Source organism: Musca vetustissima, unplaced genomic scaffold (genome assembly GCF_032173495.1).
Source record: "Musca vetustissima isolate MV318-11 ecotype Yass unplaced genomic scaffold, APGP_CSIRO_Mvet_v1 utg166047, whole genome shotgun sequence".
NCBI lineage: Eukaryota > Metazoa > Arthropoda > Insecta > Diptera > Muscidae > Musca > Musca vetustissima.
Genome location: NW_026881023.1, coordinates 1,032 through 28,538, shown reverse-complemented (window position 1 = coordinate 28,538; position 27,507 = coordinate 1,032). Strand labels below are relative to the sequence as shown.

At 34.8% G+C, this 27,507-nt stretch overlaps 1 protein-coding gene across 1 annotated transcript; it reads right to left on the bottom strand.

Moving 5' to 3' along the window:
• Positions 1-213: 213 nt before the first annotated feature.
• Positions 214-27,219, bottom strand: LOC133327095 (luciferin 4-monooxygenase-like). The gene is made up of 5 exons (XM_061535672.1): positions 27,076-27,219; positions 2,669-2,876; positions 2,407-2,593; positions 2,225-2,341; positions 214-1,213 (listed from the first exon to the last, which is right to left on the bottom strand). The coding sequence occupies exons 1-5, from the start codon at positions 27,217-27,219 to the stop codon at positions 214-216; spliced, it is 1,656 nt and encodes a 551-aa protein (XP_061391656.1).
• Positions 27,220-27,507: the final 288 nt, after the last annotated feature.

Sequence of the window (27,507 nt, the reverse complement as noted above, 5' to 3'; positions counted from 1 at the left end):
TTCTTTTAAAATCCACTCCTATAGGCTATAAAAAATATTTTTTTTTTTTAAATCCACAACTTGTTTAGGTTAGTAGATTTTTTTTAATTCATTAGAAAATTACAAAAAAAAAATTACATATGTATATAGCCTTACACTATTCACAATAATTTATTTAACTTATTTTTTCCCTAGGAGAATTAAACTAAAAATTTCATTCACATCAAAGTAACCTTAACGATCTAATGTTGAACTTTTCGAGGATGAAGACGATGACGTCGATGATTTTTCCAACAATGACTTGAGTATTTCCCTTGCTTCCCGCTTCAATATTTTGCCATTAATATTCTGCGGTAATTTATCAACAAAAAATGCACCGTTGTGTAGCTGTTTGTGATCTTCCGTCAAACGATTGCGAACATGATCCACAATTGCCTGTGTTGTTAAATTACTGCCACTTTTCTTCAGAACCAAAGCACCCGCCACATCACCATGACGTTCATCGAAGACGCCCACCACACAACAATCAGCCACATCGGGTAATTCTCGGATCACATTTTCAATCTCTCCCGGCCAATATTGCATGCGATTATATTTCAAAATATCCTTAATACGATCGACAATATAGAGGTCACCCTCATCATCGACATAACCCAAATCACCGGTATGATACCATCCCTGAGAATCCATCATGCGTTGTGTCTCCTTAGGATTGCCATAGTAACCCGACCACGTGCAATTGGGTAGACGTACCAGAATCTCTCCCGTTTCATTGGGGCCCAAGAATTTGCCCTCTTCATCGATAATACGCATCTGGACATTGGGTAGCAGCTGGCCCACAGAATTATTACGTTGAACCCCAAGATTTATGGACACTCCACCGATTTCCGTCAGACCATATCCAATACATATCAGACATTGGGTCATAACACGTTGGACCTTTTCCACCAGCTGTTTGGAGACATAACCACCACCACAGGAAACCATTTTAAAGCTGGCCATATTTTCTTTGGTAAATGTTGGGCAATCGAGTAGTTCGACAAATTGTATGGGACTCAAGATGCCATTGGAGATTTTATATTTTTTCACCATCTTGACAAATTCAGCAGGATTGAAGGGTTTACGATTGATAATGCGAGTAACACCGGAATACAGGTTTTGCATGAGGGAAAAGAGGCCACTGGCCCAATCCATGCCACTGGACGTGTAGAAGACTTCATCGATATTGGAGAAACTGGAAATAAAGAAGAAGAGCAAAAATGGTATACCGTTAGAAAACTATTTTTAAAACAATCCCAAAGTAGTAAAGTCAGACAGGACCGACTATATGATACCCTTCACCACTTTGGGTATATTCTACATATATGTCCTAACAGACGTCGCGTCTTTGTTATATATCTATATCTGAATCGATTTCAGGGAAACATTCTAGACTTAATTCAGTACGCCATGCCAAAATTCGTCCAAATGAAAAGATTTTCAAGGTCTTTGGTGCACCATTTTCCTAAAATCCGGCGAAACTATATATGGGAGCCATATCTAAATCTGAACCGATTTTCATGAAACTTAGCAAATATTATTGTATACAGAATTCAATACGCTCTGCCAAATTTCGTGCAATTCGAAAGATATATAGGGACTTTGGAACACCATTTACCTTAAATCGGACGGAAATATATATGGGAGCTATATCTAAATCTGAACCGATTTTCATGAAACTTAGCACACATTATTATAGACACAATTTAATATGCTATGCCATATTTCGTGCAAATCAAAAGATATATAGGGGCATTGGTATACCATTTACCTTAAATCGGACGAAGATATATATGGGAGCTATATCTAAATCTGAACCGATTTTCACGAAATTTAGCACACGTCATTCTATACTTTATTCAGTACGCTATGACAAATTTTGTGCAAATCAAAATATTTTCAGGGACTTTAGTGGACTATTTTCATAAAATCGGGCTAAACTATATATGGGAGCTATATCTAAATCTGAACCGATTTTCACGAAACTTAACACACATCATTCTAGATCTTATTCATTACGCTGTGCCAAATTTCGTCCAAATCGAAAGATATATAGGGACTTTGGTACACCCCTTACCTTAAATCGGACGGAAATATATATGGGAGCTATATCTAAATCTGAACCGATTTTCATGAAACTTAGCACACATCATTCTAGACTTAATTCAGTACGCTATGCCAAGTTTCGGGCAAATCGAAAACTTACCCATTTTCCAACATAATTTTCGGTGCCGAAACTGTAACAGCTTTCGATAATCCTGTTGTGCCTGAAGAGCTCAGAATCACCACAGTTTGGTCAGCACCCAGAATTGGTTTCTCTGGCCTAAAAACAAAATTATAAAATGTTATTATTTTTAGTCAAGCAGTTTCCACCCTCTCTTTACTTACTGATAAAAACGTTCCATTTTATTTGGTGCCAATAGATCCATTACCGTCGGCACGCCCTCAATGTGATCGGTCAGTGTGTAGATGGTCGGATTAAATGATTTGGTTATTTTGCGTATTTTCTCATAATCGCAGCCATCGCAGAAAATAATTTTTGGTTTGGTAATGCCAAAGCTGTGGGTGATGGCGGCTAAAATTAATTTGGAAATATTTTCATTATCATGGATTTTTTATAAAAAAACATATATTTTTTTAATTTACCAACCTTCTGTATAATTCGGATTTACAGCATGCAGGGGATTCCCATTGAAGAGACAGCCCAAAATAACCGATACCAGTTTGATGGTATTGCGGGCGGCTATGCCCACAATGTCTTCATAACGCATGCGTTGGCTCTTCAAATGCAGGGCGATGCGTGTTCCCCAGGTTAGAAGTTCTCCACTGGTGGCCGAGGTTTCATCGAAGGCATCAATCTGTAATCCAAAACAAAAAAAAAAAAAAAAAAAATTAAATTTATTTTTTTTTCTTAAAGGGTATTTTTTTAAAGTTCCGCAGGTTGTTATTTTTATTCTTCAAATTGAATTTTTCTTTCTTACCACCAACACATTATGCGGATTCAATCTCATTTGACTGAAAATAATTCTGCCAATCGAATGCTGTTCAATATTATGTAGGCATGGCACGGTGGGGCCTTTCCACATTTTATTGCGCTCATCGTATATAGTTTTAAGCTCGGACATTTCAGCGTCTGTTGGGTCGGTATTGACTTTGTGCTGGAGTTATGGAAACTGATTTCCAACGGCGAAGACATGTCTGAGGAAACTTTTTCTTTTTTGATATCTAATCGGTTTCCGAACTTATCAATATTTAAATCTTAGTATTATTTTGTTTCATTTTTCGAGAGTAGTTTGTATTAATACGTTGTGTTATTAGATTTTACCACGTCATTATCAAGATCACGTGTTTATTTAATGATTACTATTTTTCGCGTTCGTTATCACTGAGCCGACCCACACCGGTGAGAATCGATTTGGTTATGACTTAGCACTTTGTTTATTTTTGCCAAGAAATAGTGACATTTATATTAAAATTAACGAATAAAAAAACAACACGAGTGTTAACTTCGCTAGGGGTGCTCGAAGGGGATTTTTTTTTTTTTCAAAACTGATAAATGCCAATTCGCAGGTGGGCATTATTTTCTAGGTTGACCACAACTATCAGTTTAATGGTTTTTATAATTTGGGCAGAGAATCAAAATCAAATTGTTTATACTTCGATTATGATGGACGTCATAAATATAAAATAGTTTTAAAATATTTTTTCAAGGTCAAATGTAGGCGTGGATGTTGTAAAAATATTAAAAAAGCCACGCCTACTATAGACCTTGAACAAATATTTTTAAAAAATCCACTCCTTGAAAAAATGTAATTTTTAGTATTTTTTTATTATTTTGTTTCAAATATTGCAACCAATTTAATGTAAATTTTTTTCATGTAGGAGAACTCGAAACAAAATGTGAAGTGCTCTCTGTAAAATGTGAAATATTGGCTAACAAACAATTTGAAATGGGACTCCATGTGTTATATTCTACACTGACCTTCGACAATGTGGAAACATATTTATGTGTGTGTGAGTGGCTGTGTTCGGAAGTGAAAATAAACTTGGTCTGTAAATTTTCCGACACAACATTGAGGAAAAATATTGAAAAACAAAACAGCAAAAAAAATATAAATATATTTATTCAAATAGCAAGGGTGTTAAGTTTCCTAAATCCACAGACATGATTGCTAGATTTACTCGGGGATATGGAAGTGACAGGAATATTTCACAAACAAAATTTAGGGTAATGTTACAAATAAAGAAGTAAAATGTGGTGATGTGAGAGTTGTTATTTCAAATCGAGATTAAAATAAACATAAAAAACTAAATTTTTAAATAATTTAATAATCCCCACAAAAAGCATTCACATCTGTCTCCTCTCTCTCTCTCTCACACACACAGATGATATGCAATATTTTCCAACTTTTGTTTTTGTTGCTGTAAAGTTTACAATTTAAAATCTAATTTATTTCCAGTTTTGTTTTATAAAGTGACTTTGATCCCTGAATCTGTGCAAAGCTTACAATTAGTTGAATGAGCCACAAAGTATGCTATAACATATTTTCTGAATTTTCTCTCTCTCTATCTCCATCTTCTTTTTTAATTTGTAAGAGAGGATTTTTTTGTATTCGGAATTTATGGTTATCCCCAACAAAGTCATAATCATCATCAAAATCACCTCCCATCCTCATCTGGGACCTCGATTACAATGTCATCATAATTTTTGTGGGTGGCTGGAGCCATTGTGGCATTACTTTTTGAATTCATTTTTAAGAAATATATAGAACAATAATATATAGAACAAACACATAAAGGGTGGAGGGTGCAAATGTTGCCAATGAACAACAATAAGGATTGACCTGTAGAAGGCGCGGATTTTTAAAGAATATTTTTCCTGCGACTATACAAGGCGTGGATTTTTTAAAGAATATTTTTCCTGCGACTATACAAGGCGTGGATTTTTTAAAGAATATTTTTCCTGCGACTATACAAGGCGTGGATTTTTTAAAGAATATTTTTTCGAAGACTACACACGTCGTGGATATTTTAAAGAATATTTTTTCGAAGCCTTTACAAGACGCTGATTTTTTAATGAATATTTTTACCAGGCCTATATAAGGCGTGGATTTTTTAAAGAATATTTTTTTGAAGACTAGACTATACAAGGCATGGATTTTTGGATATTTTAAAGAATATTTTTTCGAAGACTAGACTATACAAGGCATGGATTTTTGGATATTTTAAAGAATATTTTTTCGAAGTCTACACACGTCGTAGATATTTTAAAGAATATTTTTTCGAAGCCTTTACAAGACGTGAATTTTTTAATGAAAAATTTTCCCAGGGTTATATAAGGCGTGGATTTTTTAATGAATATTTTTTCCAGGCCTATATAAGAGGAATAAGTCTCCTTCCCATCGCATATAAAGTTCTATCCAGCGTACTGTGTGAATGACTGAGGCAAATAGTCAATGACATTATTGGACCATACCTATGCGGCTTCAGACCTGGCAAATTCACCATTGACCAGATTTTCACTCTGCGCCAAATCCTGGAAAAAAACCCACAAAAAACACATCGACACATCCTATTCGTTCAGAGGTGTTTAAAGCCATGTCTGCGTTTAGCATTCCTGCAAAATTAATTCGGCTATGCAGGATAACTTTAACTGGCACAAGATCAACAGTTAAAGTCGAAAAGGACCTCTCGGAGCCCTTTAATACCGAACGAGGATTCGGACAAGGTCACAGTTTGTCGTGTGACCTTTTTAACATCCTGCTGGAAAAGGTCATATGAGAGGCAAAAGTGAACAGAAATGGCACTCTGTACACCAAACAACACATGTTACTCGCCTACGCCGATGACATCGACATAATGGGTCGAACACTGAGAAAGGTAACAGCCACCTTTGAACAAATTGAGAAGGAATCTGCCAAAGTGGGTCTGGCAGATTCCTTTGACGGTATCAAAGATTTTATATACCTTGGTACTGCCATAAACAAAACGAATGACATCAGTTTTGAAATTCGGAGAAGGATAGTGATGGCCAACAGATGCTACTATGGTCTAAGCAAACAACACAAAAGCAAGGCCACCTCCCGCCAAACCAAACTTACACTCTACCAGACGCTGATACTACCCTGCTGTTATATGGATCTGAAGCATGGGTACTTGCGCAAGCAGATGAGGCAGCTGTTGGAGTGTTAGAGAGAAAAATTCTCCGAAAGATCTATGGGCCGATCTACGTTGATGGTGAATATCGTCGTCGAATGAACCATGAGTTGTAATAGCTATTCTCGGACATCGACATTGTTAGACCTGTGGAGCTGCAGTGACTACGTTGGCCAGGTCATGTTGTGAGAATGGATGAAGATGTCCCAGCCCAAAAGGTATATACAAGCGAACCAGCTGATGGTTCAAGCAAAAGGGGGTGGCCAAGAATACGATGGAAAGATCAAGTCGAAGAAAACATTGCCGAAAATGGTCTTTCAAATTGGAAAAACTGCGCAAAAGTCCGACGCGCCTTGAAATCTTTTCTAAATCTTTTATACGCTTCACAACACTGTGGTACAGGGTATTATGTATTTGTGCATATGTTTGTAACAGGGAAAAGGAAACGAGATAGACACATGGTTCCTTTTGAGAATATGCATAGAATCACTTTCTGAGTCGATTTATGCATGTCCGTCCGTCCGTCTGTAGATGTTATATTGTAAACAAAGTACAGGTCGCATTTATCGTCCGATTTGGATGAAATTTGGCACAGGTCCCTAATTTGGCCCAAGGACGAACCCTATTGAAATTGGGAAAAATCGGTTCAGATTAAGATATAGCTCCCATATATATTTTCGTCCGAATTAAAGTAAATGGGGCACCAAAGTCCCTAAATATCTTTCGATTTGCACGAAATGTGGCACAGAGCACTGAATTAGGTCCAAAATGATGTGTGCCAAATTTCGAGGAAATCGGTTCAGATTTAGATATAGCTCTCATATATAGCTTCGTCCGATTTAAGGTAAATGGTGTACCAAAGTCCCTATATATCTTTCGATTTGCACGAATTTTGTCATAGCGTAATGAATTAGGACTAGAATGATGTATGCAAAGTTTCGTGAAAATTGGTTCAGATTTTGATATAGCTCCTATATATATCTTCGCCCGATTTTAGGTAAATAGTTCACTAAAGTCCGTATATATCTTTCGATTTGCACGAAATTTGTCATAGCGTACTGAATTAGGACTAGAATGACGTGTGCTAAGTTTTGTGAAAATCGGTTCAGATTTAGATTTAGCTCCCATATTTTCGTCCGATTCTATATAATTGGTGCACCAAAGTCCCTATATATCTTTCGATTTCCACGAATTTTGGTATAGAGTACTGAATCAAGTCTAGAATGATGTTGCTAAGCCGATTGACACAACGTACTAAAGTAGTATAAATTGGTCTCTGGCAAGTTTCCCTGAAATCGGTGCAGATATAGATATATAACAAACACGCTACGTCTGTTAGGATACATATGTAGAATATAGCCAAAGTGGTGAAGGGTGTCATATAGGCGGCCCAGTCCGACTTTACTACTTTCCCTACTGTTTAATCCTTCCTTTTGTGCTGAGAACCAAAACTTGCCACCCTTTAATATAGACATTGCCCAAGGCTATTTGGATATAAAATCACGTAAAATAACATTTAGTTTTTAGTACTGAACGACATCTGCAAATAATAGGCTATGAAAGAATGCAACATTTCGGATGTTGCTTCAGTTTGCATGGCATTTAACTAGATTTTTATTCAGGAGAAAATGTTGTTTTTATTATTTTGAACTCTTATTGTAATTTCTATGCCCTCAACATCAAATATTCGTTTATGGCATTCGCAATAAAACCAACCAGGAGAATTTTAGACGTATTAATCCTTAATGCTCCCCAAATAGAAACAATTATTTGTAAGTCTTTTGATTATATATGAATAGTCCTGATGTTCGGTGTACTGACCTTAAAGTTCGCAGGATTAATCACTGCATTTTTGTTTTCAACTGGGCATTGAAGTGAAACAAAATAAAAAAATGTCCCGACATTTTGATACCAATATAATGTGCCATTGTTGTTAATTAGTTTTTTTGTTATTTGTTTCATTGTCCCCCAATAGCTGTTAAGAAACTGGGCTACAAAGAAAAATGTAATTTGATGGCTATTAATGGTCGTTGAACATGGCAGACTCTTTGATTCTTCAGACGAATTTCCAGTGTGTAATGGTTATTAAACCACGCCGCCCCCCATCAATACAGTGTTAACGATTTATTTCAAATTTCCTTGGCCAATACTTGGGAAATAACCACAAGTCAATTGAATAGATCGGGTATTTGTGATTTGCAAAATACCTTGAAAAGGACACAAGGTATTTTTAAATAGGGAATGTTAATCTTCTGAGGATAATGAAACCATAAATCCTTCAATTTTGCACACATACATACACACACACAATGCATTATTAAATAACCGTGGAAAGGTTGAGTGTCATTGAATAGCTTAATAACAGTTTCGCGAATTGAAAATTCGATGATAAAAGGAGTGCCATATCGGTGATTAGCAGGTTCTCCTATTTTTATATCATGATGGGCGGAAGAGCTTCTAAGCAAAATAAAAACTATGTATTGAAAAGAAAATATATAGACTATAAAAATATTTTTTTTAAATCTACGCCTATATATTGGTTATTAAAAAATATTTATTTTTAAAGTAGAAGAAGAAGAATAAAAATAGAAGAATATTTTTCCAGGTCCTATCAGAGCGTGGACTGTTTTAAGATGTCTTTGTTTTAATTAATGTATTTTAAAGGCTCTATAGTAGCGTGGATTTTTTTATTTTTTCTAGACCCTATGCGAGCGTGGATTTCCTAAAGAATTTGTTCAAGACCCTATGATAGCTTGGATCTTAAATATATTTTTCCAAAGCGCTATATGAACGTCCATTTTTATACCCTCCACAATATATTAATTTTGTCATTCCGTTTGTAACTCAACGAAATATTCATTTCCGACCCTATAAAGTATATATATTCTTGATCAGGGTAAAATTCTAAGACGATCTGGCCATGTCCATCTGTCCGTCCGTTGTAATCACGCGACGGTTCTTGAGCGCGTTTTTCAACCGAATTCGCTGGAATTTGGTACATTGAGTTATTATTATTATATAGGTCCACTTTTTCTGGTAGCCCCCATATAACGGTACCTCCTAATTTTCAGTATTTTGGTGGATTTTGATCGTATTTTTCCACCGAATTGGCTGTAATTTAGTATTTTGAGTTCTTAATAGGTACTAAATCTCTCCACAAAAAATTATAAATGTAGATCCATTTTTCCGGATAGCCCCCATATAAGGGTACCCCCAATTTTCGGTATTTTGGGGTTTTTGAGCGCGTTTTTCAACCGAATTCGCTGAAATTTGGTACATTGGGTTCTTATATCTCCACTAAAAATTATAAGTTTAAGTCCATTTTTTCTGGTAGCCCCCATATAAAGGTACCCCCAAATTTCGGCATTTTGAGGTTCTTGAGCGCGTTTTTCAACCGAATTCGCTGAAATTTGGTAAATTGGGTTCTTATTGGGTACCAAATATCTCCACTAAAAATTATAAATATAGGTCAATTTTTTCTGGTAGCGCGTTTTTCAACCGAATTCGCTGAAATTTGGTACATTGGGTTCTTACTGGGCACCAAATATCTCCACTAAAAATTATAAGTATAAGTCCATTTTTTCTGGTAGCCCCCATATAACGGTACCCCCAAATTTCGGCATTTTGAGGTTCTTGAGCGCGTTTTCAACCGAAATCACTGAAATTTGGTATTTTGTAGCCGTATATGGAAACAAATCTCCCTACCAAAAATTATTAATAGTCAACCCCTTTTAAGCGTAGTCCCCATATAACCCCATTTTTTATATTTGGTTCTAACACTCTGTTGTAATCATTTCACCTGCGAAGAATATCGAGATAAAAAACTAGAACGTACGGTTCGATATTGAACTATATGTGAACTATAGCCCGTATTTAGGCTTAGCCGTAGCCCCTGTGCGGGAGGTACCAGAAACCATGGACCGATATTCCCCAAATTCGGACTTGAACTGAGTTTGGAAGACATAATAAGATGGGATGAAATCAATTTTTTCTGAAACGGATTTGGCCCAACGAAACATGGCATCTATAACCAATATTTCCATGAGGCACACTTTCACCGTGTGAAAGTGTATACACACTAATTAGCCATAAGGATGAGGGTATAATTTTTTATTAAAAATTATTGTTTACATAATCGGTTTGTAGAAATGTCGGTATAGGTCCATTTTCCATGTTCCATGTCCATGTTCGAATTTGAACTAATTTTGGAAAAAATAATAAGATGGGCATAATTTGGATGAAATCAAAAATTTTTGAAGCATATTTTGTCCAAAGACACATGGGGTCTAGGACCAATATTTACAACCATAATCGGTTTGTAGAAATGTCGGTATAGCTACACTTTTTGATATGTTCTCTGTATTTTTATTTCAAGTACTTGTCAGTATATATATGGTGGATGGTATCCAAAGTTCGGCCCGGCCGAACTTAACGCTTTTTAACTTGTCTAATATTCTTCTCTTTTTGTACCATATTAATTGTTTTATTCTAATAAACAAAACTTTATTATATGCTGATTTGACAATTATTTACACCATCTTAATGACTCCTTTTAGTCCACAGTATATTAATAGCAAATAAAATAGCGTTCTAATTACTAAAACAAGCAACAACAACAAATACACATAAGCTTTTTCTTAAATACCATCATGTCCTAAGGATGCTATTTTGTAACTATTTTTATGTTCGAACATTGTCATGTCCTAATGTAAAATTTAACAGACAATTAATAAAATGTTATTTGCTTCTTGTTGTTGTTGTCATCTTTTTTTGCTAATTTAAGCTGGCTTTTGTAATACGTTTATGTTTTGTTTTCGGGTCCAACTAAAACAAATACCACAAAAGAGCAAATAAAAAAATAACAAAAAGGAAAAGAAGAAGAAGAACAAACAAAAATATCATGGTAATGGTTGCCTGGGAAGACATCTAGACCAGAATCCTGTGGGATAGAACAATGTGTACTCTACCACTGGTCACTATCTAATCAACGAACCATGACATCACTTCATCTATTTTAATTTTCGTTTTTAAAAATGTCCATGGACTGCTATTGCTGGCGCTGCTTTTGCGGAACACAGTGTACAACTCCACCAAACATCGCCAACACCCCAACATGCCAACGATGATGTCGAACAACATCAAAACAAGAGCAACAACAACGCCAACAATTATTTTGCCAACAAAACAACTAACAATGTTGAAATTTTATTGCATTGTCCTGGCGAGGACAACATCTGAAATGTTGTGATAAACCACGGCACAATTTCTACACCCACGGAGACCAAACTATGTTCCGTATTAAGCAAATGATAAAAATGAAAGGAAATTCGGTAACAACACCAACGAATCTAAGGGAAGGGAGTTCGAATAGAGAATAAGAAGATAAAGGGCACTTCGTTAGTTAGTATGATATCCTTTTTTAATAAATAAGAGGCCTTGAAAAAATATTCTTTAAAAAATCCACGCCTTGTAAAGGTCTAGGAAAAATATTCTTAAAAAAAGGAATGGGCTAATATATAAAACAAGTGAAAAAAGCGTTAAGTTCGGCCGGGTCGAACTTTGGATACCCTCCACCATAAATATACTGAGAGTTACTTGCAATAAAAATATAGGCAACATACCAAAAAGTGTACCTATACCGACATTTCTACAAACCGATTGTGGTTCTAAATATTGATCCTAGACCCGATGTTACTGTGCACCAAATTTGTTTCAAAAAATTTTGATTTCATCTATAATTTGCCCATCTTACTATTTCTTCCAAAATTTGTTCAAGTTCGAACATGGGAAATATCGGTCCACTCCTTCTGGTACCTCCCACACAGGTGCTAGGCATAAATGCGGGTTATATATATATATATATATAAGGTTAATTATCGAACCTTATGTTCTAGTTTTTTTCGTATGTTCCGTAGATGAAATGATTACAACTATTTTAATATAAAAAAGGGGGCGAATATTAAAAATTTTTGGTAAGGAGATTTTTTACCCTATACGACTACAAATTACCATATTGCAGCGAATTCGGTTGAAAAACGCGCTCAAGAACCCCAAAATACCGATAATTGGGATACCTTATATGGGGGCTATCCGAAAAATGAACATATATTTAAATTTTTTGTGGAGAAATTTGGTACCTATTTAGAACCCAATGTACCAAATTTCAGCATATTCGGTTGAAAAACGCGCTCAAGAACCCCTAAATACCGAAAATTGGGGGGTAACCTTATATGGGGGATATTCGAAAAAATTGACCTATATTCATAATTTTTTGTGGAGAGATTTGGTACCTATTAAGAACTTAAAATACTAAATTACAGCCTATTCGATGGAAAAATACGACCAAAACCCTCAAAATACTGAAAATTAGGAGGTACCGTTATATGGGGGCTACCAGAAAAGTGTGGAGACATTTAGTACCCAATAAGAACCCAATGTACAAAATTTCAGCGTATTCGGTTGAAAAAAGCGCTCAAGAACCGCAAAATACCGAAAATTGTGGGTACCCTTATATGGGGGTTATGCCAAAAAATGGACCTATATTTATAATTTTTTGTGGAGAGATTTGGTACCTATTAATAACTCAAAATACTAAATTACAGCCAACTCTTTAGAAATATACGATCAAAACCCCTATCTTCGAACTGCCTGCAGACAAAAGACAAACCTATGCAAAATTTCAGTACCCTATCTCAATTCCTTCAGAAGATATCGTGATTACAACAGACGGGCGGACAGACGGACGGGCGGACGGACGGACATGGCTAGATCGTCTTAGAATTTTACCCTGATCAAGAATATATACTATATTTATAGTATCGGAAATGAATATTTTGATGATTTACAAACGGAATGACAAAATTAATATACCCTCCATACTATGGTGGACCGATATATCCCATCTTCGAACTTGACCTGCCTGCAGACAAAAGACAAACCTATGTAAATTTTTAGCACCCTACCTCAATTCCTTCAGAAGATAACGTGATTACAACAGACGGACGGACGGTCATGGCTAGATCGTCTTAGAATTTTACCCTGATCAAGAATATATAATATATATATATATATATATATGGGTCGAAAATGAATATTTCGATGAGTTACAAACGGAATGACAAAATTAATATATCCTCCATTCTATGGTGGAGGATATAAAAAATCATTCCTACATAGGACTGTGAAAAAATAATAGAAATATACGCCCATATATGTACTCTTAAAAATTACTCTTTAAAAATATATTATTTACAAAATCTAACTCTTCTAGAGGCCTTGAAAAAATATTCTTTTAAAAATCTAACCCTTCTAGAGGCCTTGAAAAAAATATTCTTTTAAAAATCTAACCCTTCTAGAGGCCTTGAAAAAAATATTCTTTTAAAAATCTAACCCTTCTAGAGGCCTTGAAAAAATATTCTTTTAAAAATCTAACCATTCTAGAGGCCTTGAAAAAAATATTCTTTTAAAAATCGAACCCTTCTAGAGGCCTTGAAAAAATATTCTTTTAAAAATCTAACCTTTCTAGAGGCCTTGAAAAAATATTCTTTTAAAAACCTAACCCTTCTAGAGGCCTTGAAAAAATATTCTTTAAAAAATCCCCGCCTTATATAGTTGCAGGAAAAATATTCTTTAAAAAATCCCCGCCTTATATAGTTGCAGGAAAAATATTCTTAAAAAAAATTCACGCCATGTGTAGGTTCTTTAAAATATTTACAAAAAAGAATATGCTCCTTGACAGTCCTTTTATTTCCCTTAAGTACATCCATCATTTACCATTCACACATTTAAATACCATTCAATATTTTAATACTCTTTAATTTTCCAATTAATTTCAAATAAGTTGTATTGAATTCAAAGGATGTCTGTCTGCGAAATATCGAACCTCTCTGTTTTATAATTCTAACCAAAAATTTATTCTATGAAAATTTCATTAGCATGACATACAAAACTCTATATACACCCACATACATACCTATACGTATACAAACACATACGATGAAACATTGGTTTCATTATAATGAATAGCCATAATCAAAGAGATTGTTCGAACGGACTATCAGACTATCATCCATTTATCAGTACAACAATATGGAGACAAAGGAGATAACCAAGCTTTGTGTTCGGTTGCATTCAGTTGGTTATGTAGAGATGTTTTATTGTATAGACGTTAAAATTGCATATGTGTTCGAGCAATTTCGAAATTTCTGCATAAATATGTGAGTATGGGTGATTTTGAAATTTCAATAATGATTTTGTGGAGGTATACATTAACACTATACCACAATTAGGGTCCTTTGAAGTGTATAGGAATCCTTGAAAAAATATTTCTTTGAAAAATATTTTATATATATATATATATATATATGAATTTAAAAAAGAGTATATATATATATATATATTCTTTTTTTAATTCACGCCATTGTCTATCCGTGTAAATTTTATTTTTTAAATATCATTAAAATATATTTTCATGTGGCACTTATAGAACCTTGATATAATAGATTTTTGTGGGCGTATTTTCATTTATGCCTCCTATCAAACTAACTTTTCGCAAATGTAGACCAACTTCACTTAGACTAATATCGTTGTATAACCGCCATTCATGCCATATCAGTTACCAATTAATGTTAACGATTTTACTAAAAGCACACTCTCGCACAGGTAATTTGATGGATGTGGCTTGAGATGTGTAAGGAGGCTGGTGACAAAAGTCGGGGAACATAAAATTTAAAAAATGCCAACAAAATACAACTATTGCATTGCCAACGCATATAACATAAATTTCCAAGACCTTTTTTCAATCTTCGTACTCGGCATACCTTCCCCGCCTATCCTCGTCCATATTCTATGCTGTTACCATAAATAGATGCATCATATACAACCAATTGCATGTTTATGTACATATGTCTCAGTGAATAGTCGTTGCACCTCACTCTGCTAATATAAAGTTTGCTATTAGCATTTTACCTTCTATATTAGACAACAACAACAACAACAACGAAAATTGCCCAGAATATTGATTTTTAAATTGACTGCAAAGTCAACTGCTGCTCTGCCATGCCATCGATATTAGTCTCTGCTAAAATTTGTGCAGGTCTCCCACAAAATTTGATAATTAATGAAATCAATTATTTAAGAGTCAGCATAAAATAAATGGGTTAAAAATTACAATACTATTGATAGGGTCTAACATTGTTAAAGACATAATATTTGTAGCAGGATTCTCATAGGCGTGAAATTTTCAAAACCTAGTTCTACGATAGAATTAAAAAAATAATATTATTTTAACATTCATTCAAGGACTATCAAGAGGCGTGGATTTTTTACAAATATTTTTTCAAGCTCCATCAAGAAGGCGTTGGTTTTTTAAAAAAATATTTTTTCAAAGGTTGGGCTGGTTAAAGGAAAATTTTAAAAGTTATTAACAAGATTAAAGATTTTTTTCGAAATTGAGCATCAAATGCCAGTTGTCCTTAATAGCATGAACCACACTTCCGTACTTCATATTTCCGAAGCCTATCAAACGGAATTCACCAGAAGTTTAAAAAATATGTACATATGTTTTCCAGCCGTTGCAAATAGAATTTCTTATTTGAAATACACTCGTGACAGCCATATGTTAATTTGTATTAAAAAAAATTAAAAATAATATGTCACGTAAAAAGATAATGCTTCGTGGCAACATGTCACGTACCAAAAGCTTCTTGTGGCTTCTTTTATTACTCAACAACGGTATCGTGGAAGAGGAAACATTCTTAAAAATAAATATTTCCTCATTGAAGAACACAAACTAAATAAAAATAATAACACACATAAGAAGCAGTATCAGGCAGAAACCTTATTATTACCACGCATTTAATTAAACGTTTCATGTTACCCACAACCTGCAGGATTGTCATCTGTTGTCACATGACATAATAATAATAATAATTGGCCCGGTCTTCTTGTTGGTGAACACATTTTTCTGGTAATTTGATATCCTCTTCTTTTTTAACGGAATTATAACACTTCGCAATTAGGTTTGGTCAATAGCAGTAACAGTAACAATAACAATGAGTGCATGGGGTCACACGCTGAAGTTCTTGTGGTCGCCATTCTAACCATGACCACCACCTGACACCAAAACGGCAAACAGCGATCTCAACACCATCCATAAATTCTTTCTGACCGCAATTTGGCAAAAGGCAATAGCTAATAGTTGGTAGCGAAAACAGGTTAACAGTTTAGGAATAGCAAAAAACATCGAGTGACCGACCACACACTTTGTCAAAGTGTGGCCAAAATATGAAGACATGAAAAATGGTACTAAAACTTAAATTGGGAGGAAAAAATCGAAGAAAAAAACTTAAAAGTTTATCTTAAAGAAAATGATCAAAAGATGCAAGAATATTTAAACAATCCTTTCCCAGGCTTAAAGAAGGCGTAGATTTTTAAGGAATATTTTTTCAAAGCTTGTACAAGTTGTGGATTTCTTAAAGGACATTTTCAAGGCCTGTACAAGGCGTGAATTTTTTAAAGGACATTTTCAGGCCTATACAAGGCGTGGATTTTTTAAAGGACATTTTCAAGGCCTGTACATGGCGTGGATTTTTTAAAGGACATTTTCAAGGCCTGTACAAGGCGTGGATTTTTAAAGGACATTTTCAATGCCTGTACAAGGCGTGGATTTTTTAAAGGACATTTCAAGGCCTATACATGGCGTGGATTTTTTAAAGGACATTTCAAGGCCTATACATGGCGTGGATTTTTTAAAGGACAGTTTCAAGGCCTAAACAAGGCGTGGATTTTTTTTAAAGGACATTTTCAAGGCCTATACAAGGCGTGGATTTTTTAAAGGACAATTTTCAAGGCCTGTACAAGGCGTGGATTTTTTAAAGGACAATTTTCAAGGCCTGTACAGGTCGTGGATTTTTTAAAGGACAATTTTCAAGGCCTGTAAACGGCGTAGATTTTTTAAAGGACATTTTCAAGGCCTGTACAAGGCGTGGATTTTTTAAAGGACATTTTCAAGGCCTGTACAAGGCGTGGATTTTTAAAGGACATTTTCACGGCCTGTACAAGGCGTGGATTTTTTAAAGGACATTTTCAAGGCCTATACAAGGCGTGGATTTTTTAAAGGACATTTTCAAGGGCTATACAAGGCGTGGATTTTTTTAAAGGACATTTTCACGGCCTGTACAAGGCGTGGATTTTTTAAAGGACATTTTCAAGGCCTGTACAAGGCTTGGATTTTTTAAAGAACATTTTCAAGGCCTATACAAGGTGTGGATTTTTTAAAGGACATTTTCAAGGCCTATACAAGGTGTGGATTTTTGAAAGGACATTTTCAAGGCCTGTACAAGGCGTGGATTTTTTAAAGGACATTTTCAAGGCCTGTACAAGGCGTGGATTTTTTAAAGGACGTGGCGTGGATTTTTTAAAGGACGTGGCGTGGATTTTTAAAGGACATTTTCACGGCCTGTACAAGGCGTGGATTTTTTAAAGGACATTTTCAAGGCCTATACAAGGCGTGGATTTTTTAAAGGACATTTTCAAGGGCTATACAAGGCGTGGATTTTTTTAAAGGACATTTTCACGTCCTGTACAAGGCGTGGATTTTTTAAAGGACATTTTCAAGGCCTGTACAAGGCTTGGATTTTTTAAAGAACATTTTCAAGGCCTATACAAGGTGTGGATTTTTTAAAGGACATTTTCAAGGCCTATACAAGGTGTGGATTTTTGAAAGGACATTTTCAAGGCCTGTACAAGGCGTGGATTTTTTAAAGGACATTTTCAAGGCCTGTACAAGGCGTGGATTTTTTAAAGGACATTTTCAAGGCCTGTACAAGGCGTGGATTTTTTAAAGGACATTTTCAAGGCCTGTACAAGGCGTGGATTTTTTAAAGGACATTTTCAAGGCCTGTACAAGGCGTGGATTTTTTAAAGGACATTTTCAAGGCCTGTACAAGGCGTGGATTTTTTAAAGGACATTTTCAAGGCCTGTACAAGGCGTGGATTTTTTAAAGGACATTTTCAAGGCCTGTACAAGGCGTGGATTTTTTAAAGGACATTTTCAAGGCCTGTACAAGGCGTGGATTTTTTAAAGGACATTTTCAAGGCCTGTACAAGGCGTGGATTTTTTAAAGGACATTTTCAAGGCCTGTACAAGGCGTGGATTTTTTAAAGGACATTTTCAAGGCCTGTACAAGGCGTGGATTTTTTAAAGGACATTTTCAAGGCCTGTACAAGGCGTGGATTTTTTAAAGGACATTTTCAAGGCCTGTGCAAGGCGTGGATTTTTTAAAGGACATTTTCAAGGCCTGTACAAGGCGTGGATTTTTTAAAGGACATTTTCAAGGCCTGTACAAGGCGTGGATTTTTTAAAGGACATTTTCAAGGCCTGTACAAGGCGTGGATTTTTTAAAGGACATTTTCAAGGCCTGTACAAGGCGTGGATTTTTTAAAGGACATTTTCAAGGCCTGTACAAGGCGTGGATTTTTTAAAGGACATTTTCAAGGCCTGTACAAGGCGTGGATTTTTTAAAGGACATTTTCAAGGCCTGTACAAGGCGTGGATTTTTTAAAGGACATTTTCAAGGCCTGTACAAGGCGTGGATTTTTTAAAGGACATTTTCAAGGCCTGTACAAGGCGTGGATTTTTTAAAGGACATTTTCAAGTCCTGTACAAGGCGTGGATTTTTTAAACAATATTTTTAAGAACCAACACATTATTTGTTAAGTCCCCTATAAATTATTTAATTAAAAATATTTTTCTCTCAAAATTTCACATTTCAACAAATTTAATATAAGCATTTTTAACATGATGACATAACAATAGTTTTCATATGAACTCTAAGAGAAGGAATAATATTTTCTTGCATTAAATATAAATATGTGTGTATGTACATACCTTCATGTATATACATACATATATAAATAAAACGATAGCAAAGAATGCGAAAAACGATTTTTATTGTTCACTGATAAAACCATTCATTTACATGACATATAATTTGTTTTACAGCCCGGATATACATAAATACACACACATATAAACACATACGCACACACTCAATTGTGGTAGGTGGCATCTGATTGAAACAATTCCTTTGAATCTCAGCTATGGTAGTGTTGTCGTTTTTATTATCAAGCAATAAACTGAGAGCACAAATTGTGGTAAAGCACTTGACAGAAATAAAATACCAGCAGAATAAAATACCAACATTTAATGTGGACATGAAAAAAAATAAAAGAATAAATATATCAGGATTGGATGAATTACCGAGATACTGGGTAATAACACAAGGCTACTTAACGTTGAAATTTACTATTTATTGTTATAGGTTGAAGAGGATTTCTTATATAAAAGCATTAAAATTTTTTTTGCAAAACTTTCAGTTCGATTCGATTTGTTCCAAAATTAATTATTCCCTTTCCCAATTAAAGCTTTAAAGTCATAGCCCACAATATTATATAAACTATATTTGTTTATAAACAGAATCCAATCCATTGTCTTACACTAAGGACATTTCATACACATTCTCATAATACTGTACAATAATCTATTACATCCTTATTTGTAGCACTTATCTTTTATCTCATTATCCTCCCTTGTGGCTCTATTAAAGACTCAATTTGAAAATGAATATATAAATGTACAAATGTGTGTGTCCATGCCGTAAATCACAATATTATTGTCAAATATTAGAAAATATATATTTATCAATTTCGAAATATCACCTCTTGTTAATTTGGATATTGCATTAAGAAGACATTTCATTTAATGGAGAAAATTAAATTGACAAACACACAAGTACTTTAAGTAATTAATATAGTCAACAATAGAATACAAAGTACACATTGACACACAAACATATTATGTGAGTATATACACACATAACATACAAATTACTTTCCTATTATGATATCCTTATCTATTAATAATAAGTGAATAATGAAGATACAGTGATTGGTAAATGTTGAGAATTAAAACTCAGGTCATTGAAACAATATTCTTTTTAAAATGCACGCCTTGAAAAAATATTCTTTTTAAAATGCAAGCCTTGAAAAAATATTATTTTAAAAATCCACGCCCTGTACAGGCCTTGAAAAAATATTCTTTTAAAAATCCACGCCCTGTACAGGCCTTGAAAAAATATTCTTTTAAAAATCCACGCCCTGTACAGGCCTTGAAAAAATATTCTTTTAAAAATCCACGCCCTGTACAGGCCTTGAAAAAATATTCTTTTAAAAATCCACGCCCTGTACAGGCCTTGAAAAAATATTCTTTTAAAAATCCACGCCCTGTACAGGCCTTGAAAAAATATTCTTTTAAAAATCCACGCCCTGTACAGGCCTTGAAAAAATATTCTTTTAAAAATCCACGCCCTGTACAGGCCTTGAAAAAATATTCTTTAAAAAATCCACGCCCTGTACAGGCCTTGAAAAAATATTCTTTTAAAAATCCACGCCCTGTACAGGCCTTGAAAAAATATTCTTTTAAAAATCCACGCCCTGTACAGGCCTTGAAAAAATATTCTTTTAAAAATCCACGCCCTGTACAGGCCTTGAAAAAATATTCTTTTAAAAATCCACGCCCTGTACAGGCCTTGAAAAAATATTCTTTTAAAAATCCACGCCCTGTACAGGCCTTGAAAAAATATTCTTTTAAAAATCCACGCCCTGTACAGGCCTTGAAAAAATATTCTTTTAAAAATCCACGCCCTGTACAGGCCTTGAAAAAATATTCTTTTAAAAATCCACGCCCTGTACAGGCCTTGAAAAAATATTCTTTTAAAAATCCACGCCTTGTACAGGCCTTGAAAAATATTCTTTTAAAAATCCACGCCTTGTACAGGCCTTGAAAAAATATTCTTTTAAAAATCCACGCCTTGTACAGGCCTTGAAAAAATATTCTTTTAAAAATCCACGCCTTGTACAGGCCTTGAAAAAATATTCTTTTAAAAATCCACGCCTTGTACAGGCCTTGAAAAAATATTCTTTTAAAAATCCACGCCTTGTACAGGCCTTGAAAAAATATTCTTTTAAAAATCCACGCCTTGTACAGGCCTTGAAAAAATATTCTTTTAAAAATCCACGCCTTGTACAGGCCTTGAAAAAATATTCTTTTAAAAATCCACGCCTTGTACAGGCCTTGAAAAAATATTCTTTTAAAAATCCACGCCTTGTACAGGCCTTGAAAAAATATTCTTTTAAAAATCCACGCCTCTTCTAAAGTGGCTTGAAAAAATATTCTTTAAAAAATCCACGCCTTGTACAGGCCTTGAAAAAATATTCTTTAAAAAATCCACGCCTTGTACAGGCCTTGAAAAAATATTCTTTAAAAAATCCATGCTTGTGTGGGTCCTTGAAATAAAAATTTTTTTTTGTACAGGCCTTGAAAATAGTGTAGTGTAGATTCTGAGTATATAGTGTTTTTTTGAAGAACAAATGTCACCAATTATCTGGACTAATATCGATATTAGGATGATGACAAGGCTAAATTCAAAATTAAAAATATATATTTTAAGTGCAATTTTTTCTGCAGGCCATTTATATGGCCTAATCTGATGTTGTTGTTAAAAGTTTAAACAAACAATTTATTCTTATCATGCGAAATAATACTTTCTATATTTGATTGCAATCTTATCGCATCGCCCCCTGTGGAATTTTGTGAAATTGATAAAAACATGAACTTGATCGAAATGCAATTTCTTTGCAAGTGGACATCTTATATTGCTAGATGAATATACATTTTGTCAGATATTTCGATGTCAAATTGAAATCACTTCCAGCAATAAAGATCATAGGCATAAAATGTATACCGATACATCGATCATAATTCAACGAACTGAAAGAGTCAAGAGTGTACCACACTGTGGTACAGGGTATTATGTCTTTGTGCATATGTTTGTAACAGGCAAAAAGAAACGAGACAGACACATTGAGAGTATGCATAGAAATTGGGAAAAATCGGTTCAGATTTAGATATAGCTCCAATATATATTTTCGTCCGATTTAAGGTAAATGGGGCAGCAAAGTCCCTCTATATCTTTCGATTTGAATGAAATTTGGCATAAACTACTGAACTACAAGTTTCGAGAAAATCGGTTCAGATTTAGATATAGCTCCCATATATATTTTCGTCCGATTTAAGGTAAATGGTGCACCAAAGTCCCTATATATCATTCGATTTGCATGAAATTTGGCATAGAGTACTGAATTAGGTCCAGAATGATGTGTGCCAAGTTTCGAGAAAATCGGTTCAGATTTAGATATAGTTCCAATATATAGTTTCGTCCGATTTAAGATAAATGGTGCACCAAAGTCCCTATATATCATTCGATTTGCACGAAATTTGGCATAGAGTACTGAATTAGGTGCAGAACGATGTGTGCCAAGTTTCGAGAAAATCGGTTCAGATTTAGATATAGCTCCCATATATAGTTTCATCCGATTTAAGGTAAATGGGGCACCAAAGTCCCTCTATATCTTTCGACTTGCATGAAATTTGGCATAGAGTACTGAATTAGGTGTAGAACGATGTGTGCCAAGTTTCGAGAAAATCGGTTCAGATTTAGATATAGCTCCCATATATAGGTTCGTCCGATTTAAGGTAAATGGGGCACCAAAGTCCCTCTATATCTTTCGATTTGCATGAAATTTGGCATAGAGTACTGAATTAGGTGCAAAACGATGTGTGCCAAGTTTCGAGAAAATCGGTTCAGATTTAGATATAGCTCCCATATATAGTTTCGTCCGATTTAAGGTAAATGGTGGACCAAAGTCCCTCCATATCCTTTGATTTGCACGAAATTTGGCATAGAGTACTGAATTAGGTGCAGAATGATGTGTGCCAAGTTTCGAGAAAATAGGTTCAGATTTTGATATAGCTCCCATATATAGGTTCGTCCGATTTAAGGTAAATGGGGCACCAAAGTCCCTCTATATCTTTCGATTTACACGAAATTTGGCATAGAGTACTGAATTATGTGCAGAATGATGTGTGCCAAGTTTCGGAAAAATCGGTTCTGGTTTCGATATAGCTCCCATATATAGGTTCGTCCGATTTAAGGTAAATGGTGCCCCAAAGTCCCTATATATCATTCGATTTGCAAGAAATTTGGCATAGAGTACTGAAATAGGTTCAGAATGATGTGTGCCAAGTTTCGAGAAAATCGGTTCAGATTTAGATATAGCTCCCATATATAGTTTCGTCCGATTTAAGGTAAATGGGGCACCAAAGTCCCTCTATATCTTTCGACTTGCATGAAATTTGGCATAGAGTACTGAATTAGGTGTAGAACGATGTGTGCCAAGTTTCGAGAAAATCGGTTCAGATTTAGATATAGCTCCCATATATAGTTTCGTCCGATTTAAGGTAAATGGTGGACCAAAGTCCCTCCATATCCTTTGATTTGCACGAAATTTGGAATAGAGTACTGAATTAGGTGCAGAATGATGTGTGCCAAGTTTCGGGAAAATCGGTTCAGATTTAGATATAGCTCCCATATATAGTTACGTCCGATTTAAGGTAAATGGTGGACCAAAGTCACTCCGTATCCTTCGATTTCCATGAAATTTGGCATAGAGTACTGAATTATGTGCAGAATGATGTGTGCTAAGTTTCGGGAAAATCGGTTCTGGTTTCGATATAGATCCCACATATACATATATATTCGTTCGATTTTACATAAAAGGTGCACCAACCTTCTAATGTTTGTCCGATTAACACGATTTTTTGCACAACGTATCAAGTTGAGACTTGAATAACGTTATTGCGTTTTGTTGAAATTGATGTAGATGCGGTCATAGCTTCCATATGTATATCGAATGGATGTCTGAATGAAATTAAAAATTTAACAGTGTGGCGACCGAATAGCGTATATTAATTTTGCTATAAGTCGTTTTTCATAAATTTGTCCCATGGTACGAATTCGACTTTAAATCTGCCCGAATGAAATTAAATTTATCATAGGTTGCAGAAAGACTTGCGTATGTTCCATGGAGGGGATACATATGTACAATATACCCAAAGTGGTGAAGGGTATCATATAGTCGGCCCAGTCCGACTTTAGTGCTTTCCTTACTGTTTTTTTTTTTAGAGTTGACCATCTGCGTCGAGACATCACAAGAAATTGCCCTACAGACCCCATTTTTATGGTTTCCATCTTGCAAACTTTAGATAAAATCGCACATTTTATTCGCTTGATATTGGACTAAAAAATGTGTGGAGGTGCCAGAAGGAGAGGTCCAATGGGTCTTATATTTGTGCTGTGGAAAGTTCGCATGAAATTTGTATGTTCCGCTGACTTCATATAAGATTTATTATTTCAAAATTTTGACCAACTTATGGGGGAGGTATCAGAAGCAGTGGACCGATATTTCCCTGTCTTCGAAAATTCCAACGGTGTTAGAAAGAGTACATGTCTGGCTCTCGTATGAACTAGAATTATTGTCTTCGCTCTAAAATTAACAAAATGACGGACCTTTGAAAAAAATATTTTTCGAAAATCGCCGATTTTTGACCAAAAACCAAAAAATGTGCAAAGTTTGGATCAAATTGGTTTCGTGGACGGTATACCAATTTAGTCGAGTCTTTCATATATCAAAGCCCTTCGATAGGTCAAGTGCCATCCCAAATGTTCGATGTGTTGAAATGCATGGTTGTATCCGCTGACAAATGTTCATCGATGTATTTCAATTATTCAGCACTGAAGCCGGAATTCATTAGTTACAGTTACGGTCTCTAATTCGAATCGAAATTGAAGAAAATAATATGAGTTATTACAGACCTACTTCTACAGCTTGAAAAACTATTGAGCGGAGCAGTGTAGCCGGACGGGGCCGACCATATGACATCCTATACACAACATCCACGAAAATCTAACTTTCTGTGGTTCTATATTCTGAGCTTAGGCAATATTTCGCGATATTTGCATTCCCTTCACCGTGGGTTGTGTTGCGGTGTAGTGATCGATTCGGAAAAACACAAAATATTAAGTTTTTGGTCCACTTCGTCCGAAAATTATTATCTGATCATCATCGAAAATTATAGGCGTTGTCCTTGACCATAACTGGAACATCAGCGCTATATTTCGCCCTCCAGTATGGTAATGGATTACTAAATAATATTTGAATACGTAAGCATCTGTAAATATTTTAGAGTAACTCCCAAATCCCAGTTCTTACGACAATATAATTGGTATGGATTTAAATGTCAAGCACTTCCCTTGGATATACTATCAACTTCTCATATCTATATCCTACAGGGGTAAATATATACTCCATGGAATATAAATTTTGTAATTGTTCACACAAAAGTCAGGGTCCATTTGACCCGCTAAATATTCAGCGATCTTTATCAAAACAGCCATGCTTATTCTTTGGCCCGATCCCCTTATCGATGTTTTGGCCATAATTGCGACCTCTGGAGCGACCAGAAAATCAGACAAAAATAAAGTTTTAGGTCCATTTCATCGCCTAAATATTAACCGATCTTTACCAAAAAAAAATCATGGGTCAGAACCCATCCTACATAGAAAATTTCGTGAAGATAGGTCTATAACTGTGGCCTGAATCGTGTTTACAAATCGACTCGACTAGAGATGACCGGTATCGGCATTCTTAAAATATTTCGCAGCGTTACAAACTCTTGGGGCTGCACAAAGCCATAATACCCTGACAACATAGCTGTGTGGGGTGTAAAAATATTATTGTAAAATGCTTATGGATAATACAAATACAGTAGATATCGGATATAAGAAACCCAAAAAAGCCGGAGATTTCTTTCTTTTATGCGTTTTTTTTCTTATATGGATTTACAGTATTCCCCGCTTAATTACCTCCACGCTTAATTACCTTCCACGGTTAACTAATCCGATTTCAGAACACCCAGTTATTTTCAGTAAAATCCCTTACAAAATTGCACGTTTAATTACCCCCTTTTAATTACCCATTTCATTTATTTGCCCCTAAATAACCTACCCCAAAGTAACCGTACCTTTAAATCTGTCCCATGTAATTACCCAATGTATTTTTTAGATCTGGTAACTTCACTTAAAATGGCCTACTATTGATTTGAAAGTTTTCGTGAAATGTCTCCCAGAAATACATTTTGTCTATCAAACTAAAGCTCCAGTTAATACCTCAAGCAAAATAGAAAGAAAAAACAAAACACCTTGCTGGGTAATTAACCGGGGTCCACGGATAATTACCCTATCGAGGTAATTAACCGTGCACTCCTAATTACCTTCCACGGATAATTACTCAAAAATCTTGAAATTTTCACTGAGGTAATTAAGCGGGGTTTACTGTATAGAATATAAGAAAGTATAATCTCGGTGTTTTTGATCATCTTTCTTATATGCGATTTTTTCTTATATGAGATATGCTTATATCCGATATCTACTGTATTGATCTAAATCTTATTCAGGCCTTTCAACAGACACACCTTCTGTTGTTCATTTATAGTGTCTCGATATAAAATTTTACCCGTCTACTTTCAGGCACACTTCACAAATTTGGACTCTGAACTTTAGTTTAGTGGAAACAACCACATCGACTTTGAAAATGATTTACTTTACTAAAAACTATGGCTTTTATTTTATTTTGAAATAAAAAACAAAAAAATCTTGTCTTGTCATTCCCCACACAAAGAAAAATGTAAACAAATAAAAAATTCTCTACATATCAGCTGAGATATCCGCCACAACCAATAGGTCAGTTACACGAAGAGATAACATAAAAGACTCTCATGCGGATTATGTTGCTCTTATGCAAACAAATCTCTCTGTTATTAATTAATTATGAATGTTAATATGTTTTAAAACATGTTATTGTTGTTGTTGTTTTTCTTCTACAAGTTTTTATTTCAACAGTTGATGTTGTTGTTCTGTGTTTTTGTTTTATTTCATCACTAACCCACTTACCAATCATTCGTTTCATATCAACAATTTCCTTGCGTCCCCAAAAGAACGCAGCCATTTCATCCGAATTGAAGCTGGCATTTTTACGTTCAATTGCCAGATCGGGATTTACGGTTGTGGGTATTTCGATTTTATTCATTTTCTTTTCGATTTTAATTATTTTAATTTTCTTAATTAAATATTGCAAAAAAATTAATTATTTTTTCACACACACAATCACTTGATGTTTACACTCAACCCGTCCGATCGATCTGCCTCTAGTTGCGATCGCTGTTCGCGTACGACTAACAGGTTTCATTGGTAAATATTTACATTTCAGCTTTAAGAGAGTCAACCAAGGAATGGTTACTCTTTGTTTTAAACAAAATAAACAAAAAAAAGCTTTTGATAGGCCAAATCAGCTGTTGATAAGAGAAAAAATTGCTGG

What these genes read in the sequence shown, in the direction of transcription:
- LOC133327095 (XM_061535672.1), bottom strand. Translation starts at nt 27,219, where the DNA reads ATGAATAAAATCGAAATACCCACAACCGTAAATCCCGATCTGGCAATT. An exon ending in AAATCCGAATTATACAGAAG is followed by an intron (nt 2,594 to 2,668) that starts GTTGGTAAATTA and finishes AATTAATTTTAG; the next exon opens with CCGCCATCACCCACAGCTTT. An exon ending in AAAATGGAACGTTTTTATCA is followed by an intron (nt 2,342 to 2,406) that starts GTAAGTAAAGAG and finishes TTTTGTTTTTAG; the next exon opens with GCCAGAGAAACCAATTCTGG.